Source organism: Electrophorus electricus, chromosome 21 (assembly GCF_013358815.1).
Source record: "Electrophorus electricus isolate fEleEle1 chromosome 21, fEleEle1.pri, whole genome shotgun sequence".
Lineage (NCBI taxonomy): Eukaryota > Metazoa > Chordata > Actinopteri > Gymnotiformes > Gymnotidae > Electrophorus > Electrophorus electricus.
In genome coordinates, this window is record NC_049555.1 from 8,625,395 (window position 1) to 8,643,654 (window position 18,260).

At 43.0% G+C, this 18,260-nt stretch overlaps 1 protein-coding gene across 5 annotated transcripts in view; it reads left to right on the top strand.

Annotated features, from left to right (window-relative positions):
* The window catches only part of brsk2b (BR serine/threonine kinase 2b), a 95,766-nt gene that overhangs the window by 59,188 nt on the left and 18,318 nt on the right, over positions 1-18,260 (top strand). For all 5 annotated transcript variants that reach the window (XM_027013801.2, XM_027013802.2, XM_027013803.2 and 2 more), the window contains exons 3-10: positions 5,375-5,460; positions 6,177-6,317; positions 9,924-10,040; positions 13,765-13,798; positions 13,916-13,984; positions 15,344-15,490; positions 17,232-17,263; positions 17,909-18,073. In XM_027013801.2, the coding sequence (XP_026869602.2) occupies positions 5,375-5,460; positions 6,177-6,317; positions 9,924-10,040; positions 13,765-13,798; positions 13,916-13,984; positions 15,344-15,490; positions 17,232-17,263; positions 17,909-18,073 (791 nt within the window). The remainder of the gene's footprint in view (positions 1-5,374; positions 5,461-6,176; positions 6,318-9,923; positions 10,041-13,764; positions 13,799-13,915; positions 13,985-15,343; positions 15,491-17,231; positions 17,264-17,908; positions 18,074-18,260) is intronic.

An 18,260-nucleotide genomic window follows, 5' to 3' on the forward strand; every position in this document is an offset into this window, starting at 1 on the left:
TCAGGGCATGATTTGCTCATTTGGCCTTGGTGAGGATTCTGTTTTATTTTTTTTTTACCACCCCCTTCCCCTACCCTTATTGAAGGTTTAAGAGGGCAGAATTGTCAGACCAAACACAACAAATAGTAAGGGTGGTGTCTGGGCATGTTTGCTGAGGAAAGATGTGGTTATCTGCTGGACCCAGGTTTGAGGCCGGAGCCAGACAGTCCAGAGTGAAGGGTGGAACATTCTGCTTGTACAAACTGAAGGCTGAAATCAGGGGCTGAGATCTGTTGGATGTCAACATTGCTGGTTTACCAGGTTATGTTGTCAGGGAGGACGTTGGAAGTCTCATGCCTAGTGCAGATTCCATGTGTGATAACCCATAATCTTCAAACATGTGGAGCCAGGGGGAAAATGTGGGTAAATTGAGGTTCAATTTATAATCTCATAACAGGTTTAAAGGAGTGCCTGAAATAAATACTATCACTTTGTCATCACTTATCCGGCAAGTCCATCAATACAGCATCTATGTGCAAGATATTGCTCTGACACTTGAAAAATCCATATCTGTGAAAGAACAGTCAGCCTCGTCCCCTTTCTCTGCTCTATTACCATGGTCTCAGTAATGCAGTCATTTGTTGCTCTGTCACTATAAGCCCCCTGGCACACCTGATTGTGTCTGATTTTTAGACACAGCTGTTAACGTGCCACACAGATGAATTGGGCTATTGCCATGGGAGAGGAACAGTGTTTAATCTCCACTGATTACATGTACACTGCAGCCGACATCTCTGGAGGTATTAGCTAAGCTGCAAGATCGCTCTCGGCATCCACTCCGCCTCTATCCCCCCCAGGTCTTCAACAACGTGTTAAGGTCCACTGGTTTAACCCCCAAAACCTTGCCATGCTCAAATGTCTGCTTGCGTCCGTGTTGGAGTTAATTAGCTACAAAGCCACAGTGACTCCCAGGAGTGCTGAGGGAGTGTCACAGGCTTCATCTTTACTGGGGGAGCAGAATCCAAACTCTCCTCCCTCTCTGTTTCCCATGGTGCCTCTGTTGCAGCACCGTTGGTTGGGACGGGGGCGTCTGTGGGGAAACTCATACCGCCGAAGAGAGGAACAGGATCTGGAAGGAAAAGATCAAGGATGAACTTCTTTCAAGTCTGCCAGGATGCGTGCGTGTGTGTGTGTGTGCATGTGTGTGTGTGTGCATGTGTGTGTGTGTGTGCATGTGTGTGTACGTGTGTGTGTGCGTGTGTGTGTGTGTGTGTGCGTGTGTGTGTGTGCGTGTGTGTGTGTGTGTGTGCACCTGGCAGAGAGCAGGCAATGTTGGTAGTCTGAGCAGAAGGGCTATGACAAACTAACAAACTTGAAACACTAAATATATATTTATATATGTGAATACAAGGTGCTAACCTTACCCAGGTCATAGGTTTGATTCCCAGGGAGGGCACATTTTCCACAAAAAAAAAATGTATGTAAGCCTCTCTGGACCAGTGTATCTACTTAATGCTGAAGATGTAAATGAAACACACATACTGTACTGGGGATTAAAGAGTCAGGCATGAGCATAGACTATTACATAAGGAGACATACACATGCAAACGTGATGTGAAGACAATTACAGGAGTCATACTCTCACACCCATTGTACAGACAATTACAGAATGGGGCACACACACACATATTGTCAAGGCAATTACAAAACTCCATGTTCTCTGTGTGGTTAAAATGCCAGCAGTAGCATTAGTGGATATGATTAAAGATGCCCCTCTCCTGAATCCAATCCCATCCTCACAGGACCTTTCCTTACCCAGCTGGCTTTCTGTCAGCCTGTCTACTTTCATCGCCTTCATTCCCTCCTCTGTATTCTGTGACTGTCTCTACAAGCGCTGTTTTATTGCCCATATCACCTCACCATCTGTAGGCTGCAATCGCATGATAATTGAGCATAATGTTGGTAAATCCATTAAGCAGGAAAGGCGATGAGAGCTGTTTACATAGTGCACATATATATCGAGCTGCACTCTATGCAAAGGTGCATGGGATTGTTCGTATTAATGATGAACAAGAACAAAGATAAAGGGTGAAATTTCTACCAGTGTACACACCTACACACACAGCACACTCACACACGCACACACTCTCAATATCCAGAATTAGCACTTAATTCTTAATTTTCCCTGCTTAAATCTGGCAGAGAAACTGAGTATCTTCTGAACTCCAGCCCATGTGTGTCATCAGTAGAAATCAAATTACAAGCAGAAGTGCTTCTGTCAGTGGCCCACAGTCATTTGACCTTGCAATTTTATGGTGAACTCGGGCTTTGGTGAGGTTGAAACCTTCCTCTGGGGGGGAAACGAATCACTCAATAATCACTTCTGCAAGCTTGAATAACGCTACAGCGCCAATGATAATTACTAAACACAGAGAGGAAGTGAGAAAGGGCACCGAGGTGAACCCTGCACTTCCTCATAATGAGACAAAAGCAGAGAGCCGACTCGTATGGGTTTGTCCATATTAAGTGAAGTATGTCTTTGCTTGTGGGCATATGTGCGTACATGTATGTGTGTGTTTGTATTGGAGTCTGTTTATAGTACTATTACTACTAGTGCTAGTCCTAACAATTGTAATAGTTATAAACCAAATTTTCTGATTTCTGATTTTCTGACTATTCTATGCCATGTTATACTATTCCATGTGGCTATTCCACATATGAATGTGTCCAACCTCTCTGTTAGTATTAAAACTGGGATACTCCTTTCACATAAAGAGTACTGTGTGTGTGTGTGTGTGTGTGTGTGTGTGTGTGTGTGTGTGTGTGTGTGTGTGTGTGTGTGTGTGTGTGTGTGTGTGTGTGTTGTCTACATGTGTGGGAAGAGGATGAGTGCTTGATGCAATTCTTAAAACATGCCCCCCCCCCCACACACACACACATTCTCTCTTTCTTTCTGTTTGTAGGAAAGTGCATCATTGCTCCTTTTTTGTCCTATGTTAGTCATTCATTTGGAGAAGGTCATGCCATTCTAAGTGATAATTTTGGCAGAGTGCAGACTGCACCAGCACAGAACAGAGCCTCCTCAGAGGATCCAGGAGCCACCGGCCTGATCCCTTCATCTTATTGGACAAAAAAGGCAACTTGGAGCCAATTCGGCACAAGGCGTTCATGACTGCTAAGCGATGTACCCTTCTTTCACTTGTAGACCAGGAAATTAAATTTTTGTGGCTAAAGTGTGGAAATAGCTCCCCATGCATTTAAAAATTCCACTTCTGATTGACCTTGTAGAGGTAGATATGGAGATTGGCCCTCCATTTCTTGCCTAACATCGTAGAGGGTAATTCAAGATGCCAGCAGTACAGAGAAGCATGAAGCGAAACCCATCTCGACAGGAGGCCTTGCAGGAAAGTGTTAAGGCTCTCAGAGTGCTTCGGCCTTCTCCCTGAGTAGTTTTCCAAAGACTCTGATGCTGAAAGCCACCCACATGCGACAGGAAAAGTAAAGGGAGGGACACATATGGAGAGGAAGTTGCCATGAATCCGAAGTACTCAATATGGCAGCAAGCCAGGCAGAGATTAAAGAGGGAAAAGATTCATTATTTATTTAGTCTTTTTTTTTTTTGCACTGTCACAGAGGTCTGGGTGACAGACCTTTGAAGAACCAGAGCTTTGATGGTAATAAAATTACATTCTCTATCTCTTTCTCTAACTCTCTCTCTATATATGTTATTCTCTCTCTGCGTCTCTCTATCTCCTCTTTCTCAGAATGCCTAGGTGCTTCAGCTCTGCATTCTTGGAAGTTATATGAGAGAGTGAGTGAATGAATGAGTGAGGGTGTGTAAATCACATGGATTTGTTTTTGAAAAAGAGAGAGAGAGAGAGAGAGAGAGAGAGAGAGAGAGAGAGAGAGAGCGAGCGAGCGAGAGAGAGAGAGGGCACAAGAATGGGTACTTTAAAAAATCAAGGTTACTAAGTCCTAAGCGTACATGGGGCCAACTGCCAGACACTTTCTGATCTGCATGTCTGCATCTCTGGCCCCTAAAGCTGGAGGCCGATTGGTTTTTCAAGTGAAGGGAGTGCTGGGTAAACATGGAGCAGCTGCCTTAAAGGAGCATCTCCCTACATTTCAACAAAAATCTTCGTGCATTCGCTACAGCAGCGGTTGTCATCTCTGTTCATTTCATCTTTTTACCTTTCGTTGATCTTGACTAAAATCAGAAACCACATGGTTTCTTGCCCTTCCCATTTAAATAAATAGCTGTAAGACAGGCCCTTTTGATGACTGACACTGACTTTTACAATAAGCTTGAATCGACCTTAGAAGAGAGTTGAAGGCTAGAAGCTCTTCTCTCTTCCATGCTGTTTCCACCGGGCAATTCTGAGCAGGTGTACTGTAATACGATTGATACAGTATCATGCCCTGTACAGGCACTTTCATTATTACAGGATTATCCTGATTAACTACACCCACATTCTTACTGATAATGAAGTCCAATTATGTCTGGTGTTCACTCTGCCATTGGAACAGCTGAAGACAAATATTAGAGAAACAGCCTGAGCTTCTTAAGATGATACAAGCAGATGACATAGTCATATTCGCACTGAGGAGCCTTTATGCCACATGTGAGCACATGTCACAGTGCTCTTCCCTACAGCACTGTGGTCACTGACAGCTTCATGAGTTCAGAATGTGTCTGTTGCTTTCTGCTTAATCACACTACCATGCCCACGGTCAGACAACGCTAGCTTGATCCGCTGTTAATGGACATTCAGACAATCAAGGTTAGCTTAGGTTTAAAAAAAAGTGAAGGGTTAAACTGTGCTGAGCTATGGTTTGGGGCACCACCTCCGAGTGCAGACGCTGTTGCATGTGGTTCGCTGTACTCTCGTGATCTTTGTTTATTCCTCCCCTGGCAGGCACTGATTAATGCACTAACCTCTTAATGAAAGTGCTGCAGCACTAATTAGACATGGCTGGACGGGATAATATCAGTGAACTGCATCTTTGCTGCGGCTGCTTGCAAAACACAGCGGAATGCAGTGATATTACTGTGTAGCCTTCTCATTAGAGCTTTACTGTGGGACATCGCCATGTGCTTTACATTCTGAAATGATGTGATTTTTTTGTAATAATAAGAGCAAGATGTAAATATTTGTTTGTATGCATGTCTGGGTTTACTACCTTAATGTATCCCTGCTCCTGTATCTCACCTGGTAGAGCAGGAAGAGTGAGGTGCTAATAACTCCAAGGTCATGGGTTTGATTTCCAAGGAACACACACACACTCTCCTACTGATAAATATGTAAGTCACTCTGGATAAGATCATCTGGCAAATGCTGTAAATGTAAATGTATGCCATAGTTATACACATCTATCTCTCTTTCTGTCTCTGCAGGTCGAGAGGGAAATAGCCATTTTGAAGCTCATAGAACATCCTCATGTATTAAAGTTGCATGATGTCTATGAAAATAAGAAATATTTGTAAGTACACTCATCTTTTACGTGTGCCTTCGTGTCAAATGTTGAGACAGAGGACGAGGACACAGTCTCTCCCGTCCTGGCTCCACTACCTGAGCCTGAAGCAGTTGTCCATAATTGATAAAAACACAGCCGTGGAAGCGACCAAGAAATTAGTTTCCTTAATATTCGGATGACATGGATAGATGTCCCCTGCTGTCGTAAAGCGTTTGGCTCTGAATGTTTTTATACTCACAAATCAAGTATGAATCCATCCCTAATTTAAATGTCTCTGACAGGTAATCGCATGAGAAGATCCTTTAATCGCCTAATAAATCAGAGAATCACTATGTCTGTAGGCTGTTTATATGTATGTGCCTCTGTTGTGTGTCTCACAGTGTGTGTGTTTATGTGCACGAGCTTGTATTTGAATATGCACATACTAAAACGGTCTATGACAGAGGAAAAGGCTATACCTACACATGCGCACACACACATTCACAAATATGTTATGTCGGTTGTCAACTCTGAAAAAATATTCAGGTTTCACTAGTCTTTGTAGGTCCTCATCTCTCATCCACAATGAAGCACACTTGTGTAAGCCTTAAGTAAGAGCTTTCTCACTCATATGAAACATTTAAAAGGTTGAAGATGAAAACATTGAGTCATTGAGAGCATCTGGTGAATTTAAGCATATTTGATGCCTGCAAGTCAAGCACTGTGTTTGCTTTGCTTGGCAGATATCTAGTCTTAGAGCATGTGTCAGGTGGTGAGCTCTTTGACTACCTGGTAAAGAAGGGCAGGTTAACACCTAAAGAAGCCAGGAAGTTCTTCAGGCAAATCATCTCAGCACTGGACTTCTGCCACAGTCACTCAATATGGTAAGTTCTTCTCCTTTCCTCCATCCACTCCAACTCCAACAGCAACTCCCACATCATTATTACTCCCTGTAAGGTCTGAATTACAATTTCACATTGCTTTGTTTCCCCCCACCATTTTAGTGCAGGTAAATAGATAAAAACCTATTCTTCAAATGTTTTAATACCCAGTTTAGCTTTAGTTCAATTCCCAGTCCTTAGAAAGTTCATATTAATATTTCTTTTGCCTGTTTTCATTTCATGCATCATTTCTGACATGTTTATTAGTGTGCATATGGTAACATCTGATATCTATGATGACGGCCACCTGAAGTGAAGCATTACTCAGTCATTATAAAGCATTGTTGCAAATAACAAATATCAAACCGGCAAGACATCATTACATTGCCCGCTCTGGCAGGTCCGGGATAGATAGGCCCCCTTCGGTGTGACACATGAAAGTGGAGCTGCTATCACGGAGTGTGTCCTCGAGCTGCTCCTATCTCCTCAGCTCTGAGATATTGAGGGGAAAATGCACTGAGTTCCTCCCCATCTGCTCTCTCTCTGCAGAGCTTTGAGCCCACAGGGCTTCAATTAGCTGCACAACAGGAGGAAATAATCAGTGAGGAATTGAGCCTTCCATTCCAAAGCTACAAATGTTTGATCACATTATCTATTAAGATGTTATTGCAGGGCTTTAGCTGTCAAATTCAACAGTAAGTTCAGAGAGATAGGGTATAGAGGGGTTCGTACTCAGAATTGCCTGACATTCATTTCAGTTAGTTGAGTTAGACAATTCATGTGAAATTTTTGTTTCAGTTGGAGAAAAAAAACTTCGAGCTGTTTCTAATACCATTAACATTTCTATTTGCGTGGCCTCCATTCATACTTGATTTGCTCTCACAACCATACCCTCATCATGTGTTAATATGCTAATGCATGGAAAGCATATCCATTAGCACAGTATTTGCATATATTTACTGTTTGCCGCAGCCTAATGAAGGCTGCTCTGTGCGTCAAGCCCCTCTGTACTGTGCTGATGGATGGATTGAAGGCCTCTGGATAGGTGCTAGAAATGACTGACTAAATAGCAATGCAGGAATTTTCTTCAAGCTATGCTATCCCACTGTGTCGTTGCCTGAGAGCTCTTGCTAATGTGCTATTTTGTTAGCCATCCACTACCATGTTTTTTTTTTTTTTTAAGCTCCAGTTTGAGTGCTCTGGCGTAAGAGCCTCAGGTCAGCCTGTCAAACTGAGAGGGAGTGAGCCTGTCAGGTTCAGGTCCTTTTTATCCTTGACTGCTGTCAGGTATCGTCAGACACAAGAGAGAGACCGGGAGAAAAGAGAGAGGGAGACGGAGACAGAGTGAGATAGAAAGAGAGTAAAACTTATAGTCCTAGCCTACTTTGCCTGGAGAATTGTTGAGATTCTTTGTCAGTCACAAGTTGGTAAGTGACATAGCAGGAACTGCAACTTTTGGGATATTCAAACTGTTGGGAAAGCTATGACCATGCAACATGACAAAACAAAAGTGTGTTACAGGCATCAGTATGGAGTAAAAGTACATCTGCAAATTACAGCTAGGCATTCTGCCTAGATCTATCTGCCATCTTCAGAGAATGTTCTGTTTAGATGGGCAATAACATATGCATGAGTACCATTGAACACACCCATTAGAACTTTAGAACGTTTAACAACTGTTAAATAAACTAGGAAGATTACCAGCCATGTGGTGAATATCAATTTGTGATGTGACACCCAATGCATATGTTGTCCTTGGACAGGAAAGATCATCCAAAGTTGCTTATTTGTGCCTAACTCTTCCAGTTCTATCCATTTTGTTGTTTGTTGAACATTTCAAGGTTTGGTTTTATTCCTTTTGAAGAATTCCTTTGATTGCAGGGTTCAGGCTGCTCTTTTTTTCCAGAGCTTGTGGCAGGGGCCCCAGGGCGTAATAGCAGTCTTACTGACAGAGAGCTTGTCCTCTACTCAAGGAGAGCCTGCCTGTGTTTATTGGTTCTGAGTGTTACTGCTGGTCAGGGGGGGATAATGACTATCCATCTTTCCCAGCTCCTTCCTCCAAGGGTGGTGATAGAGAACTAGGGAGAAACGAAAAGTTAATGTGAGGGGAAGGTCAGGTCACGTGAACACCCTAGAAACCCACAAACCACTGAGGTAGCAGTGTAGCCAAAGGGGAAAGGGAACACTCTTCAGTGTGTGAATCCCACTGGTGAAGACAGCCAGCCAGCAGGAAGTATGTTCCTCTAGGAGAATTCCTAAGAACATAACAAATAAAGGTCCTATGAGCCAGTAAAGTCCATCTTTCAGCTGTAAACCACAGCCCTATTTTCCCTTAATGCTTGGCTTGCTCTTGTGGACCATGGGCAACACTCCAAAGTGTCTTATTTGTAAATATGAATCACTCAATCCTAAATTGACTAAACAGCTTCTTAGTGCATGATGACCAGAGAAGTCTGGTCAACACATAGTGCTGCTGAGTGAACACCCCACTGCCTGCATTCTCAAGAGCTTCCTTAATGCCATTTCCTGTATCTTCAGGTACAGTAGGTTGAGAGAGAAACATTTAGTGAAAAACTTATTTAACCCTTCTATCTGCATTAAATACATGTCCAGACCCTCTGGTCTGCATTGCTTGCTAGTCAGATGTAGCAGCTCCAATGTTCAATGTTTTTCATGGATGAAAACGCATAGGATCTGTAGAGCATTTCCTTGCTGCCAGCCTCACAACAGGTTATGCAGAGAGACAGTCTTTGTGTAGGCTTCCTTGGCACAGTTTAAGAGCCAAATGAAAAGCACTGGTGGAATTGCCAGCATCCAGCTGAGCCAAATCCATGGCTGACTCACAGAGAGCATGCAGAATGTTGTCTGATCGTGCTCCCACCACTTGATCAGGTAATTTGGAGCTTGGGTGGGTGTTTTTCATACCCACTGTGGGATTTGTGTTGAGGTTTAGGAAGAATTTTTTTGACCAGTCTAAAGCATATGTTTGGGCACTGATGATTTTCATCAAGAGACTTAGCTAGAAAAAGTTAAAATGTTCAGGATGAAGCCATTGGTGAAACCCCCTCGACTAACAGGTTGCAATATGTTGATGTTTGAATGTAAGAGTATTTGTCTCTAGAGTATTAATGTTTTTTTATTCCTCTGTTGCTGGCCTGTGAAGGATGAAAAGTCTTCAAAGACTTAGCTCATTGAGTCCTCAGATTCTGAAATGTTAATGCTGGATCAGAAAGTATAATGGTGAAACCAGGATTGTAGATATTTCTGATGGTTCCCTTGCATTAGCTTAGTAAGGCATTGCTTTAATTCAACCCATGTCTCTATATATCACCTGTACTTGCAGCAAAAATGTAGTGTGCTGCCAATGAAAAGCTATAAAATGCACATCAAAAACAATTAAATAGAACAAACCTTTCATTATAAAGAGAAAGACACAAAACATCTGGCATAAGATTGTCTCATCATTGTTTGCTTTCTTGATATTTGTAGTGTAAGGATATTAAGAAAAGAAGTCAAGAAACAAATAGTAAGGTAGATGGAGATTCATCCAAGATGTTAATGTGCCCTGGTTTCTAATTAAAAAGCTGTTGTGTGGGTTTTTTTTCCAAGCCACAGAGACTTGAAGCCAGAGAACTTGCTGCTGGACGAGAAGAACAATATCCGGATAGCGGACTTTGGAATGGCTTCTCTGCAGGTTGGAGACAGTCTCTTGGAAACCAGCTGCGGGTGAGTCATGCTTTGCCATGTAGCTCAATCTCCATGGCAAAGGTGATCCTTAGATTAGATAGCTGTGGTCAGTACATTATAGTCAAAGCTGCAGTGCCCTTAACCAGAATAATTTGATCTTGTTGCCATGATTTTTCTGTACCAGTGCTGCTTAACTTTTAAAAATAGTGTTAACTGAGTGATGAGGAAATGTGACATTTAACAGGTTAAGGAGGATGCGGGGATGAGGCACGTTAAACAGAACATACGTTTTTAATCACAACCACAACTCAACACACACAAACACACTACATGGGTCAAACACCAACAAGCCTGACGATACGGCACGAGACTTATATACATTCATGACAATTACAGACAACAAGGATCAGGTGCATAACACAAGAGGGCGTGGCAATACGGACACACAGACAAGCACGCACAGACACAGACATTTGAGGGGGGAGGGCCTGTACCGTGACAGGAAATGAACACAAAATAGATCTATTGTCTACTGTAGGGCCATCTATTGTTTACATGCTAATCTGTCATGTACCTTTTTTAGAATTTTGTTATATATTTTTGATTATGTTGTTGTTTCATGTTTCATTTGTGTTGGTGTAAGTAGCCATAGCAATGACCTAAATATCTCACTAAAGTTGAAGGCTCGCCTTACAGAGATGCGATAGGTAGCTTAAGGAAGATCCTGGCCAATAAACCAGCAAGATCTGGCTTCTTGATACTGCTAGTCAGTGGACCATTTGACAGATTCCCAGCTGTAAAGCTGGACTTATCTGCATGCTTCAGGGAAAGTGGTCTGCTCTGAAGTATAGTGTGACAGCAGAGATAAGTGAACGACTGGGTCATGGCTAATCGATCCCAAACACACACGCAAACGCACATGCACGCGCACGCACACACACACACACACACACACACACACACACACACACACACACACAGGGGCTTCTTCAGAATGCCTGAACTGTTTAGTCACACTCTTTGTATTGCCTTTTATTATCTGGACACAGCTTGCCATTATTCTGCTTGTGCAAATGATCAGTATTTTAGCAGCATTGCATTGGTAGGGCATTGTGCATTGCTTGTAGGAAAAGGGAGAGGGTACATTATTAATCTGCGGGCTGTGAAATCAGCCTTCAGTGACCAAACCTTAACCCTGATTTCATATCTTCTCCAGCTCAGGTTTTCCTCGTGTTGGTGTTTGCTAGCAGTAGTGTCAGCACTATGACGCCCGGCATGCTGTGATTATTGATTGTCCCCTCATGGCTGGCTGGCCCATCTCTAAGCGCAGATATGACAGTTTTTAATTAAACACATTCATCTTTTGCCTCTACGCACGCTGTCTGCTTGACACAAATGTATTCTGTTTACCACAGCTAATGGACTTGGATGGAATATAAAATGGCAGGCATTTCACACACATGTACACAGTGCAGGGGAACCTGCTTGTATTACATAGTGTACCATATTTCTCTCATTTGTATCTGAGGCTAATTTCTTGCTTGGTGGATTGACCTAATTATGAAGTTACTAAGGTTTTCAACAATCTTTTCAAGCCATTGCCTCTACTACATAGGTCAGTCCAGTGGTACTTAAGATAGAAGTTACAGTAGTTGGGTAGTTTAGATAAACTTGGCAAATAAACCACATAAGTGTTCTTCTTTAGATGCCGGTCACCAGCAGTGCAGTCCTGTGCTAACATGATAGTCGACCGCTAGTTGTAGTGTGATTGCACTGTTTGTCCCTTTTAGTGGGAATGGTGATTGATTAAGCTAATAAAGTGAGCTTTAAATGCAGTACCTTACTGTAGACAACACATTTACAAGCTGGCATAGTTTTAGCTCAAGGCTACCCACCTCAGAGTGGAAGCCGTGCTAATGTGGCTAATGTGCTAAGGCTGTCAGAGGTAAAGCAAAAAAGTGGATTTAATTTTTCTCCTTCCCCCTTTAGCTGTCCTGCCTCCAGTCAGACTAACAGCAGAGCTGGCAGGAGAGCTCTCTCTCCCGTAGCCAGTGAGCAAAACCTGCTCTAAATGAGTCATTTCTTTCCATCGAGCTCATTTCAGAGTGGTTTAACCACCCCCTGTGGCTACCCTGATTTACTGCGTTAATCCTTGGGCATGTCCACGCAAACACACACACACACACACACACACACACACACACACACACACACACAAAATCACCAATATCTCCACCATGGGAATGCTGGGAAATTGCAAGAGTGTGTGTAATTCCAGTTTCTGAAGTTCACTTTGGGGATTTGACTGTGGTTAGTAGGTACCTTGGGATATCTGATTGGGTCTGTTCACAGTGTTGATGTGCTGTAGTCAAAATGCATTCTAAAAAATTATTTCAGGATGAAGCTAACCCGCTGCTGCTTGGTATCTGTGATGATAAAATACACACCTCATGCAGAAGTTAGAAGTAATTTATAATTAATTCAGTGTGTCACTAGGTTGATATAGTAGCTATTCCAAAAACAGCAAATTCACAATATTGTCAAGCCAAAGAACATGGCACAACAAGACATTTTGGGAAGTTAATTTGCACACATTCAAGAAACCAGTGAGATATTCCTGTCTGTATGAACACCATTCAGACATGCTTTTCAATAGCTTCCACCCACTCACAGAACAGGCATTCCACATTCTGAGGAGATTTGAATAAGTTTAATCCTGCCACTTAATTTCTTCTTTTGACACTCATGAAACATTGCACACATGTTACACATATGGTACATTTCCACTGGAATTTATCAATATTAAGTATTTGTTGATATGGACTAGTATACTTTGCTTGCCTTGTGATATGACTGACAGTAATGTATACCTACAGAATCACAATACATTATCTAAAACTACTGTATATGACCTTACTCATTGGGTAATAAAGATGGTATGATAGTATATTTTCTCCTTCAAGTAATATGTCGTTGCCTCAATTTCTTGGGTGACTGTAAAAAATGTTGATTTAATTGCAATGCGATTTGACATGGCTCTGTTTGCTCACCACAAATTGGCATAATTTGCATATATTTACATAATTCTATATGGCGGGTGCAATCAGGGATCACCTATTTACCGCGCAAACTCTTGTTTTTTTTTCTCTGCAGACACTGGCACATGACAGCGATAGCACATCGAGCCATCCATACCATTACTCACAGACACGTTAAACAATGCTGACAGTTATTGGACAGACGTTTTACATACCTCTAGCAGGAAGTCATTAAAATCTAATGTTACATTATTGGATCGTTCGGCAGTGTCTGAGGAGGAGAAGTGGTTTATAGTGCCCTTCACTGGCAGCAGAAATCAGTCAGTTGTTGGCAAGAAACGTTAATGACAGAAGGGGATTTCTTAGTTAATTTCTTCACGGTTAGAAAGTTTTAAACTTTACATCGACTTAAATGCTATTAATGAATATTGATTAGAATTCTAGGTGTAGTAAGTAAGAACTATCATGTCAAATAATAGAATAGCCGATGTGTAAGTAAAGTGGCTGATATTGGTATGATGTGAAAGTGAAGCAATCTTCTTTATGTTCTTTTATGCTTACAAACTATAGAAACAGTTGACTTTTAATTAAGGGTCCAATTCATGTTCTGTGCAAACTGTAGAATTCGGTGTCTTTCATGATTTTTAATGTACTTCTTGAGTCTTGCATTTACAACTGAATATTAATGTGAAATAGTCCCTCACTCCTCCCTCCTTCTCTTTCAGGTCTCCGCACTACGCGTGCCCAGAGGTGATTAGGGTAAGTGGACTCTCAGGGCTAGCTCTTCTAATGGTGCTCTTAGACTGGCTTGCCCTCTAACCATCTTTCTCTGTCTTGCTCTCTATCTCTATCTTGCTGTTTCTTACTGTCTGTTAGGGAGAGAAGTATGATGGCCGGAAAGCAGATGTTTGGAGTTGTGGTGTTATTCTCTTTGCACTTTTAGTGGTAAGTGGAGCTTCAACAACCAAAAAAAATTTCTTTTTCACATTTTGTCCTTCTGTCATTTTCATCTTTTTGAGCTTTTAACAGTTTTACTTTAAAAAAATTTTAGCTGATAAAAACATTTAATAAAAATTAGACTCATCTATTAGCAAGCCATGAAAATGGTTCCAATTAAGCTTATGGTTCAAATAAAGTTTCCATTTCCTTTTATTCCCGGTTGTTTGTTGGTGAAGAAAACAGAGAAAGAGCAACAGGGCACTACACTCTGACTGAGTGGGATCACTTGAAGATGTTAGGCTGGTCACCACTGCAAAGACCTGGGACCCACTGAACAGCCATTACAATAGAAAAATGAACATAAATACTGTTCTTAATTATGTGTAAGAAAAAAACTGTAAGAAAAGCCTCCAGACTTTCAGCAAAGCAGATCATTCTGGCCCAGACACAGTGGCGCTATGAAGCTCCTGGCCTGTTGTCCGCAGAACGAAGAAGAAGCATGCACACTGCTCGTATAATGTCGGTTGAATCACAGGAATTGGATGTGAAATGATATTTTCACACCACCTTTTCACAGTGAAAATGCCTCCCTGCTGTCCAGCTCACAGGAGATCATGGCCTGGCTATGCGGAGCATGCCCTGTGTGTGATCAGGGTTCTGGAAAGCTGCAAGGCTCAGAGATTGCATATACCCCCCCCCCCCACCCCCCCAAAAAAGAAGCTGCTCTGATGTGATTGGAAATCTGATTGATTCCCTCCCTCTGCCCTCGTATTTGTGTTTTCCATTATGCCTTTATGTATGTCATGGAGCAATCAGTCCTTCCCTGGGACAAAAGCGAGTTCTCTTTGGGATCTCTCTGTGCTCCACTCCAAGACTCCGCACTGGAGCTGGAATAGCTTTTCTGTTGTTTTGTGGTTTTGTTTTGTCCCAGTCATCTGTTTTCTCTTTTAACTGATAGTGGCTTCTAGCTCTAGTCTGATTATATCATCCGTTACACGGACCTGGCATCTACCACGTCGGCATTCTGACCGTGCCGTTCATCAAACGCTGCCATTTCCAGCGGGCCAGTGGCCCTGGTGACCCACACCAGTGTGAAATTGCCAAAGTGAGCCCGGCTCAAAAAACAAAGCTAATTGTCAATGATCTGCTGTCTCTATTTGCCACCCTTCCCTTCCTGCGCCTTCTTTTTTTATGAATAAACTTCCTCGCTTCCACCGTATTTGGTGCATGCCCTTCCTTTTTGATTTGCTTTGGCTGCCTGGAAGTGAAGCGGTTTTTGCAGCAGACACTTTGGTGGCACGTGTGTGGCCCACACTGCTACCGCCGTCGCCCTGGGTAACGATGCTTCGCCGTGCTGTGTGTCAGGGTGCCCTGCCGTTCGATGATGACAACCTGAGGAACCTGCTGGAGAAGGTGAAGCTGGGTGTGTTCCACATGCCTCACTTCATCCCCCCGGACTGCCAGAACCTACTGAGGGGCATGATTGAGGTGGATGCAGCCAAGCGACTCACGGTTAGTGAACACCATTCCATGGTCGCACCGCACGATGCAGCATTATAGATTGTGGTCAGACAGAACTATCTCTGCATTATAGCCACCCTCATGCTTTTCACCATGATTAAAAAGCTTACCCTCCCTCAAAGTTTGGTAAGATAAAAAATTTTCTCTGCACTCACTGAAGTTTTGTGATTATTGGACCAAAAAATGGAAAACAGTTTTTTCACCTTTTGACAAGTTGCTGTTTTGCACACAGGGTGTTTTTTTGTTTTTAAAGGAGCGGAGGAGAGAAAGCTCTTCGGTTCAAATGCGTTTGTTTTGAAGCTTTCCTTCTTTACTCAACACCAAATGCATCCTCCGTAACTGTATACCCTCTGCACTTCCCCTCTCTGATTATTAGACCCCCAGGTGGTGTCAGAGTTCAGCCCACTCCAACCATAGTGTCAATGGCACCTTTTGAATTCTTCAGCTGTGTTCAGTGCATTAATCTGATTTCTGATAAAGGAGTCTGGGTATTGGAGGGGTCTGTCTGCATGGGTGCTGTCACTTCAGGTTGCTACACAGTAGAACCAATCCAGTTCAGCCTGTCTGTGAAGGTCTCTGACAGCAGATACTCTCATACTCTCTCTCTGTCTCTCTCTGCCCTTCTCCTGGCACAGTGGCTTATCTTAATTATGGTTCTTTGAAATTTCCATTTCCCTTTGCTTTACGGAAAAATCAAATGGATCATTCTTCACAGACTACATCTCATTGATTGGAAACAACAAGCCTTGTCTCTGAGCAAGCCGTGAAGAGAGATAAGGCTTTGTGGTTTGTCATTTCCCAAGCCAAACCCATCTTTGTCAGGCACAATAAAGAGAAGAGGCTTTATTTTAATATTTTTTAACATATCTATTTATGTGATTACACATTTCCTTAAAAGAAGTCTTAAAAGAATCTATATACAGACAAAAAATTCAGAAAAAAATTATTAGCTTGCTTTTTAGCTGCAGTTCTCACTTCTTAGATCATTCAGTGGTGCTGTACAAGAAGGGCCAATGTCAGTGCCAGCGCCGGGGCCAGTGGCCCCAGACGACCCCAGCATCGTGGGGAACGGAGCCACAGTCCCCAAGGACCACCCTGCCAAGCGCTGCGTACTGCTCAGGTGCTGATAGCTGAGTGGGTCCACCGTGTGCCCTGATGAGGGGCTACCATGCCACTGACGCCTCAGATCACCGTGTGCTCGCCCCTTTGTTTTCCAGCCAGTTTAAAAGACCTCCTGTGGCTCTGGCACTCAGCTCTTAGGAATGTGCTTTGAGGATTACATTTATAGCCTTATATCATGAAGCCATAGATGCAGTCCAAGGCCAGTTTTATCACTCAATTTGGATGCATTTGAGGATTATAGTGTGACATTACTGTCATTACAGTTTTCCTCGCTGACACATAACAACGGTGATGGCCCTCTTGAGCTTCTGTTGTTCCAGTGGCTTTCCTCCTGCAGTATGCTGCTGTAATTAGCAGGCCGCTAAAACGCGCTGTGTGCCTCTGTAGTGTCTCCATTTACACCGTAATGATCAGAGGCTGAGACAGGCTTGATCTTACCTTTGGTTGATGGGTGACAGAGCCTTGCAACATGAAATAGTTCTTGTTCTTTTCATCTGACTGTTTTTATTTGCATATGAAAAATAGTCAGAGGATTATTCTGTAATTGCATAATAATTAAATGATACCGGTGAAAGTAGATTACAATGCGATTTTTCTTCTCTCATTACAGTTAGAACAGATACAGAAGCACACATGGTACATGTGAGTATAACATCTGCCATCTACTGAGTGATTTTGTAAGCTCATAGTTGTATCTGTGTGTTTTTGTGTGCAAGAGTGTATGCCTGCATTTGTGTAGTGCAAGAGGAGAGAGTCTAGTTATGCGCGAAATGAAGTGCTTGGGCCACGTTTATTAGTGGACAGTATGTGTATGTGTCCCTGTGTCTGCGTCTGTGTGTGCATGTGTGCCCGTGCGTGCGTGTACTATATATGTGTACTTGGGCATCCGTGTGTGTACAGGACCTATGGTCTGCTAAAGTGCGCAGAGCTGACACAGCAGCTCAGAGCATCTTTCTCACTCTTCATTACTGTTCTCTTTTCTCTCTTCCCCACATCACCTCCACAGTAGTTTCACTCCTGGCCAAAAGCGTGCCAGTCGGGTGCCTTTCAGATGAAGCTATTAGATCTGGTCTGGCCAGGGGCAGGGTCCGCACTGTGCTCTGGTCCCCCCCCTTCCCCCGCAGGGCACTACATTAAAAAAACAGCGAGTGCAACAGAGAGCTGGAGCTCGGAGGGCTGAGAGATGACTGTCACAGAGCATCCTGCCGTGTACAGCCATATTAAACCAGCTCCTACTGTTTCCTGTATTTTCTCGTGTTTGCATGTGTCCACGGGCACATCCGTCAGTGGGGGCAAAAACGAGCCTGAGCCGGAGCAGCCAGTCCTGAGGAAGGTGGCGATCCGGACGCTGCCCTCTGCCGAGGACATTGACCCGGACGTGCTGGAGAGCATGCACTCGCTCGGCTGCTTCCGGGACAAGAACAAGCTGATGAAGGACCTGCTGTCAGATGAGTGAGTAGCTTGGGGGAGAGGTCAGGGGTCAGGGGTCACACTTGTATAGACTGTGTGCATTCGTATAGACTGTAGAGTGTTGAAGTATTGCCATTCACTATTATACATCTAAAAGCATTAATGATTTATATGAGATGGTAAAAATATATTTTATTATATAGACAGTGGTCGTTGGTATTACTCTAGC